This window comes from Phanerochaete carnosa (assembly GCF_000300595.1).
Source record: "Phanerochaete carnosa HHB-10118-sp unplaced genomic scaffold PHACAscaffold_4, whole genome shotgun sequence".
NCBI classification, from domain to species: domain Eukaryota; kingdom Fungi; phylum Basidiomycota; class Agaricomycetes; order Polyporales; family Phanerochaetaceae; genus Phanerochaete; species Phanerochaete carnosa.
Genome location: NW_006767631.1, coordinates 3,809,679 through 3,816,576, shown reverse-complemented (window position 1 = coordinate 3,816,576; position 6,898 = coordinate 3,809,679). Strand labels below are relative to the sequence as shown.

The 6,898-nt window shown below is 53.5% G+C and overlaps 4 protein-coding genes across 4 annotated transcripts; 2 read left to right on the top strand and 2 right to left on the bottom strand.

Annotated features, from left to right (window-relative positions):
- Positions 1–1,828: 1,828 nt before the first annotated feature.
- Positions 1,829–2,280, bottom strand: PHACADRAFT_255075 (uncharacterized protein). Its single transcript, XM_007395109.1, has one exon. The coding sequence runs from the start codon at positions 2,067–2,069 to the stop codon at positions 1,899–1,901; it is 171 nt and encodes a 56-aa protein (XP_007395171.1). The 5' UTR covers positions 2,070–2,280; the 3' UTR covers positions 1,829–1,898.
- A 36-nt stretch (positions 2,281–2,316) lies between these two features.
- Positions 2,317–3,023, top strand: PHACADRAFT_255074 (uncharacterized protein). The gene has a single exon (XM_007395108.1). The coding sequence runs from the start codon at positions 2,468–2,470 to the stop codon at positions 2,903–2,905; it is 438 nt and encodes a 145-aa protein (XP_007395170.1). The 5' UTR covers positions 2,317–2,467; the 3' UTR covers positions 2,906–3,023.
- Positions 3,024–3,156: 133 nt separating this feature from the next.
- Positions 3,157–5,175, top strand: PHACADRAFT_208443 (uncharacterized protein). Its single transcript, XM_007395107.1, has 5 exons — positions 3,157–3,692; positions 3,749–3,906; positions 3,959–4,067; positions 4,131–4,336; positions 4,397–5,175. The coding sequence occupies exons 1-5, from the start codon at positions 3,354–3,356 to the stop codon at positions 4,593–4,595; spliced, it is 1,011 nt and encodes a 336-aa protein (XP_007395169.1). The 5' UTR covers positions 3,157–3,353; the 3' UTR covers positions 4,596–5,175.
- Positions 5,176–5,638: 463 nt separating this feature from the next.
- Positions 5,639–6,671, bottom strand: PHACADRAFT_183799 (uncharacterized protein; the record flags this gene model as incomplete). The annotated part of the gene is made up of 1 exon (XM_007395106.1): positions 5,639–6,671. The coding sequence occupies exon 1, from the start codon at positions 6,590–6,592 to the stop codon at positions 5,639–5,641; it is 954 nt and encodes a 317-aa protein (XP_007395168.1). The 5' UTR covers positions 6,593–6,671.
- Between the last annotated feature and the right edge of the window lie 227 nt (positions 6,672–6,898).

Genomic DNA, 6,898 nt, shown 5'->3' with positions numbered 1-6,898 from the left:
GCTCTGTACGTGCGCATCGAGTACTGACTTGGCAGCCATGCTGAGATGCAGGGAGTAATCGAGGAAAGATGCAGGCGGTTGGGGTCAAAGAGGAGCCTGCCTGCGGCTTCCGACGCGAGCGTTCAATATTTCGGCCTGAGCTCGCACCTTGGCTCGCACCGTCACGCTCTCCCCATCTTCATATCTTCCACCCACTACTATTTGCGTTCTGCCAAGAGGAAATCGGTGCCGGGACAGTAGGGAAGGGTCAAAGGACAGCGGAATGCCGTTGTCGTGGTGGCTGAATGTCAAAGCGCGAAGCGGACTTCTCTGACTTTGCTCGGTCGGGGACCGTCCCAGTCGCCATCGTTTCCTCAGGCTCACTTCGACACCCTAGCTCAAGGACGTGTCCATTATTGTTCGTCCATGGTTAGCCTCTTTTCTTTACAAGATTTGGAGTATCCGCGAGTATGTGATGACGTCCCGACGTACTCTCAAGAGTCCTGAAACGAACATGGGCACCCCCGCCTTTACCCTAGACGAAACCCATTGAGACCGTATAAGAATACACAATTATCTCTTTTCTACTACTGTAGCGGAGTGAACGGTACAAACCGGCCAGGGAGGCGTGACAGTTAACTTGCCCTCCATGCTACAAACCGGCCTGGGGTTATGCGTGACATGTTAGTTTGTGGGGGAAAATATTGGCTAATCAGGTGCTTCTGACAATCCTATCTGCAACTACAGCCCTTGCTGAAGGCTTGAAAGCAATGAAAAGGCCAGAGAAATAGTCATACTGCCTATAAAAACTGGCTTATGCTCCCTTCAGACCCTTGAAAAGCCATGAAGCGTGACAAGAAGACCGGAATTACAAACCGGTGAGGGGGTGCGTTATGCGTTACGGTTTGTACCGTTCGCTCCGCTACAGTAACCAGGAACCCCAGCCCCCATGGGCGTCTCGGGAACGTAGCGGAGGCGGGAACTTTCGTTTGCTGACAGATCACGGCAATGCCACAGACCTTGTGGGGTCGCTGAGGCCTCGTGGTCGACAGTCATTGGTAGGCTTAACAGCTATGTCCGCTTTGATGGGCGGTAGTCACGACATCGCAGAGGTCACAGCCATAGAAGACACACTAGACCGCTTCTAAAGATATTTTGGCGTGTGATATATGTTTGCTTTCGGAGCCTCCAACTCACCGTCTGAGCTCAAGAGAGCAAACCAGAGATAAGCCTGCTTCTATATCTGCGCTTGCTTGGCAGTCTCCGCCTCCCTCACCCCGCTCTCTTCATTTTCCCCTGGAAAGCTTGAGTTATGCGCCTGAGAATGTACTCCATCTGTAAGCAAATTTACAGGCAGTCTCGGCAAATACATCGCGAACGAACCTTATGCCCTCTGGAAGAGGTACGCGTGTGTCCTCCGTAATGATGCCAGTGCTCACTGTTTCTCCTGTACAGCGACATTAGCGCTGACACACATTACGGACGAGTTGACGCGCGAGCTTGTGCACGAGTGAAAGGACTGTGCCACGTTCTCAGCTGGGATAACAGCGTATTTCTCTCACGTCCTGACCAGATTGATCAGATGAGAGGGGAGACGATGCCACGGGCTGGGACCGTGTTGGACCAACAAGATTGGATCCGCTATCCCACATCAGGTGCATATGGAATACATCACTTACGGCAATGCGACTTTGTTGTCAGAGATTGTTGGGACAGCTTGGTGCGTCAACTCTCGGAGCGTCGGGCAAGGGGTGGGAACAATAGAAGAGCCGCGGAATGCGCTTCAAAGCCTTCAATGTACCCTTAACTGCTGTTCGGTTGCAGACAGCCAGAAGAGGAAACGTGCCTTGTCCATCATACAACAAGGACAGTGTGCAAGGTAACAGATATAGTCTGTGACTGTTGGCGTACAACAAGAATCAGTGATGGTAACCTCCACTGAACGCGGGGTGTGATATATCTTTACCGTTCCTCCAACTCGTCCAGGTATCTTCTGTTCGCTCCTTGCCAGTGTCTCCTTTCGCAGCCGCCAAGACATGCCCGCAATCCAGGGACACGAGGGCGAGAACGGTGTTGCTCAGCGCCCTCATGCGGAGGCCAGGGATGCGGAGGACACCATGGTGCGTCGTGAACTCCTATAAAGAATCTGTACATTGAGAGAAGAGGCTAGATTAACTCTGTGATAGTGCCTCTGGCTGTTCCTTTACTGCTGACAGCACTGGGTCTCATAGCAATCGCCTTCCTTGCTGTCCGATATTGGCGGAAACGAGCCCGAAAGAAGGCCACGGCAAAGCCAGATGAGCTATGCAAGGAAGTTGGTTAGTCGACAAGACATTTATTCATCTTGTGTACGTACCGACAACGAGGCTCCGCAGAGCCCTTCCAGGTGCCGGTGCTAGACCGCGCCCAGCATGCCCTTCCTGCATCGTCCGCACCTGTAGGTTATGACGCTGTGAGAACAGCGGACGAAGAAGAGGCACATACCCCTATGGAAAAAGACGCGAGGCCACAGACGGTCGATATCTCTGAGTCTCGGACGGCCAGCCTGCTGCCATTGGGCAGCTCCGTCAGCCACATCGCCGTGTACGGCGACCCTTTCAGCGACGCCGCACCATCCGCACCATCCAAATCATCCACGCCACCTATTCCCCGTCTCCCATCGCACATTCTGGAAGGGCGCGCAGCTCTGGAGAAGTATTCGAGAGTGGGACGGACGATCCGCCGCGCCCAGCGCCTTGAAGCGCAAAGAAAAGAGCAGATGGCCAACCAGCAAGAAGCTCGGCAGTCGGGGACGCGGTACGCTACAGACGGCGGGGTCAGGTTGGCAGGAGGAAGAGATAGTAGCGGGACGATGAAGACCGTTCCGGATGCGCACTCGATGCACAGTTCGAGCACGATGCCGCCGCCGTATGCAGAGTACGATTGATACCCAAGGATAAACGATACCCAAGTATTCTCCTCCTCAATATAACTGTGTGCTATTTGTAGCATTGATACCCTAGGCAAATAGTGTACGCGCAAAGAGTGATAGAGGATGAGAGCGTAGGAGCAGGAAAGTGACACTGACCACATTAGGAAGGCGAAACCTTTGGATCCTAACATGTACAAATAAATATGAGTTGCCTAGCAACCAACGCCCGGCTGTTGCTGGCTACTTTCAAAGTTTGGACAGACCAGCGGCAACCATCCCAGTCGAATTTTACGCGTTAAACGTTAAATACCTGCCTTTCCCACGATGAAGAGCTGTGCGTGCCTACGGCGACCCTGAATCTCACCGCATCAAACATCTGCACAGGCCCCATCACGAGTCTCACAGAAGTCATTTACTGAGGCTAAGCAGCCTTCGAAGACAACATAGCTCTCACACCACCTCCATGGCCTCTCGCAAGATCTTAGTCGTCGGTGCTACAGGCAAACAAGGCGGCGCATTCGTCCGCGCTGCTACCGAGGCTCGCAAGGCTGAGGGCGCGCCCAAGGACGGTTTCCACCTCATCGCGCTCACACGCAACACCAGTTCTCCGGCCGCTCGAGAGCTCGCGGCCCTAGGTGACCACGTCAGCGTCGTCTCAGCGGACCTGAACAACGCGAACAGTGTACGGAAAGTGTTTGAAGATGAGAAGGCGAAGCCGGAGGGCGGGATCTGGGGAGTATTCATGGTGTTGGCGTTCCCCGGACTCGGTGTGGACGGGTCTGGAGAGGAGGCTCAAGGCAAGGTGCGTCGCGTGCAGGACATTACGCGGAGCCGTCCGTCTGAGCAGCACCGCGTTAGCTGGTCACGGACCTGGCGTGCGAGTTCAACGTGCAGCAATTCCTCTACTCTTCCTCCGACCGTGCCCACGACAGCCGCGACGAGCATGCAACGCTGAGTCACCTCGCCAAAGTCAATATCGAGGAGAATATCAAGTCGAAACAGGGCCTGAGCTGGACGTGCGTCGTAATAATTTCTCGCAGCCCTCTACATCTCATCTCTAGACTCCAGAATCATCCGCCCGGTATATTTCATGGAGATCTTTGAAGGTCTCGTCGGTCGTGTCACGTTCTCGGTGGTGCGGTCTGGCTTGAAGAAGGACACGAAGTTGCAGCTTGTTGTGCGTTCCTAGCCTTCTTTCCGGCTTCCTACTACCATTATATCTCACACTGCTTGGTCCTAGGCCGCCGACGACATTGGACGCATAGCTTATGCCATCATGCGTTCGCCGGACGCCTATGCCGGACAGTGTATCACCATCGCCGGGGACGTCCTCACGGTGCGGGGGATGCAAGACGCTTACGGGCGTGGCGCCGGGAGCGCGATGCCCGCGGTACCGAGCATGCTCGCGTCGGGGATCACGGCAATGAACAAGCACATACGCGGCGTGTAAGTTTCTCACACACCCACTAGCCAACTGCCTTCTGACTCTTGGACGTGCGACATCAGGGTGGAGACGATGGAGGACGTCCATGCTGCTCGGGTCGAGCACGGCATCAGCTCCGAGGACCTCATCGCGAAGTCCAGGGAGATATGTCCCGAGATGCATACCTTTGAGTCGTGGGCGAAGGTTCATAGCTCGAAAGCGGAGCAGACGTCGGGATGGAACGGGGTGTCGATGAAGAGTCTCCTTAGCGGCAGCCTCTGACAAACGCGCGACCTTGCTCACTGTTGAGCAGTGTGTCGCTCAGATGAGTCATGACGTAGTAAGGCTGCGCTACGATCCAGCCTACCTACCTAGGACCGCAACTGATGAATCATGCATGACCCCATGGTTTCGATTGGACTTGCGGACTACGTTGCTGCTGCGCTGCTTTGGCTATATATCTAAGTATACTAGTCTACCACTAGCTGGACCACAAGCGCACGTTTCATAGGGCAGAAGGACTACATATGCACGTTCCAGTGTATAATTTGCGGCTAGCTGGTGTCAATTCTGACATTCGTCGAACAATTGAGCCGCAGGGCCAGAAAACGAGAGAAAGAATTACATAGAAAGGTGAGATTTATCGCACCTAATCTTATCTAGTAATTGCCCAATTTAGTGGAAACACTGTTCGGAGCTTGGAACTGGCGCCCGTAAGTACAACAGGGGAGACGGAGAGCCGGAATGAATCATAAGTATAGTTACAATTATTGGATGCACCATGACTAGCTACGGGCAACCCAGCTATTAGGGTTCTGCGGAGCGGAGCGCCCTGTCTACGTCGCGCCTATGAAGTTCGCTGAATATCAGTAGCATGGCGTGCAGAGCAGAAATGAACGCACAAGGAGCTGAATTTCCCTTCGAGCTCAACACGCCAGGTCCTACGCTCCGATAGAGAATAGAAGTGAGCAGCGATAGCTCGCAGTGTATCTTGGGTCGGAAGCGCTTTCCAGTGCGAGGTCGTCAGGGTGACTGTCTGTACACGATCCGCTGACAAAACGGTGTCCCCCACAGAACGTATGGCACTCAAGATATGCGCCATGGTGGTTTGTTGTAAATATGCGACATCGAATACGAGGACAAGGCCTCGGAAGGCAATTGAGGGTGGAAGCAGCTGGAGAATGACGTTCGCAATAAGGCAATTTGACAACGTAAACAGAAGCGAGGGGTAGTTGCGAGAGAAGGACAGGCGAAGAGTCAATTTTGCCAAGCTTTTGCAGGCAGGAAGATTCAAGATGCTCTTGAATGCTTGAGATCTAGTCAGACTAATGTACTTGAGATGTACCGCTTAAGTGCACACCTTCAGCGTAGCTATTTTGATCGGCACCGAATGCATTCGAGAAATCCAAACAAAGTTCGTTCAGACAAGATCCTAATGCTCCAATGAAGCGACTGAGGTTTCGTAACCGACGAGGATGTTCGCAGGCAAGATCGATAGCCAGGTGTCGCAAGGAGCTGAGGCTGCCGGGTCGCGCGATCGTAGCACTGAGCACTGGCTCAATTTCAAAATCACCGGTATGCATGCTGATAATCTCCAGGCACTCAAGAGGTAAGGAGAATGGGTGCATGGAACCATCGGGTTCTGCACTGACGGCACTCTGTGAGAAGCCCGGGGATATGGGAAGAGATGATGAGTTTGCCACGAAAGGTGTCATGGACTCGAACACGTCCGTCATGTTGAAAACGAGCCGCTTGAGACAAGGAATAGCTGATACGAATGTGAAGAGGTTATCTGCGAGTTCAGCCGCAGGTAAATCGCCGCGAATAACAATGTGGTGGAACTCCAGGACGCGGAGGCGAGGAGTAGCATTGAGTATATCCAATACCAAACTCGCCCTGAGAAAGTAATCGCCATCGCGAGATACTGACCCAACGAAGAGAACCTTCTGGATGTATGAACCAATGCGCGGAGTACCGACCAGGAATTCCTTCACATCCACAAGGGCCCGTCCAGAGGGAGGCTCGCCATTGCAATCGAGGCAATAGTCATTGCAGCGATGGTCTGCGTACAGATGGAGGCCGAAGAATAGGTTGCGTTGGCTGGGTGCTTGCCAGGAGCGACAGACGAGAGCGCAGCGGGCCAGAGCGTCCTTATCATCGTGCAGATTGTCGATGATGGTCATCTGTAGCTCCACGGGAACCGGAGGCGTCGATGCTTCGCATCTTCCAGTTTGGATAGCTACGATGGAAGTTGACTCTGAGGTCGAGTTCTTGCACATGTCGAAGGGACAGGACACGGAGATGATGGTCGTGACTCGCAGGACTGCCCAAGCGCTGAGGCCGAGCACTAGAGCACCGAGGTATGAAACTATGAATGTCGGTGATGATATGAGTGCTTCCGTCGTACTATTTTGGCGCCGGGCCGTGGGTATTGTCGCGTCGCGGTCTGGCGGCTCCGTATCACGAACGCACACTTTTTTCATGAAACGAAATTAAACGACCGTCGAGCTCGCTGGTTGAAAAGAGCGTTAGGCCTTGTGGATCCATACTGTCATTTCAAGTTGGGAGTTACCGCGACTCAAATA

Bases quoted from the DNA above. Each gene is read 5' to 3' on its own strand.
- PHACADRAFT_208443 (XM_007395107.1), top strand. From the start codon at position 3,354: ATGGCCTCTCGCAAGATCTTAGTCGTCGGTGCTACAGGCAAACAAGGC. The intron at 3,693-3,748 runs GTGCGTCGCGTG...GCACCGCGTTAG, and splicing joins GAGAGGAGGCTCAAGGCAAG to CTGGTCACGGACCTGGCGTG. The intron at 3,907-3,958 runs GTGCGTCGTAAT...TCTAGACTCCAG, and splicing joins AAACAGGGCCTGAGCTGGAC to AATCATCCGCCCGGTATATT.
- PHACADRAFT_255075 (XM_007395109.1), bottom strand. From the start codon at position 2,069: ATGAGGGCGCTGAGCAACACCGTTCTCGCCCTCGTGTCCCTGGATTGC.
- PHACADRAFT_255074 (XM_007395108.1), top strand. From the start codon at position 2,468: ATGGAAAAAGACGCGAGGCCACAGACGGTCGATATCTCTGAGTCTCGG.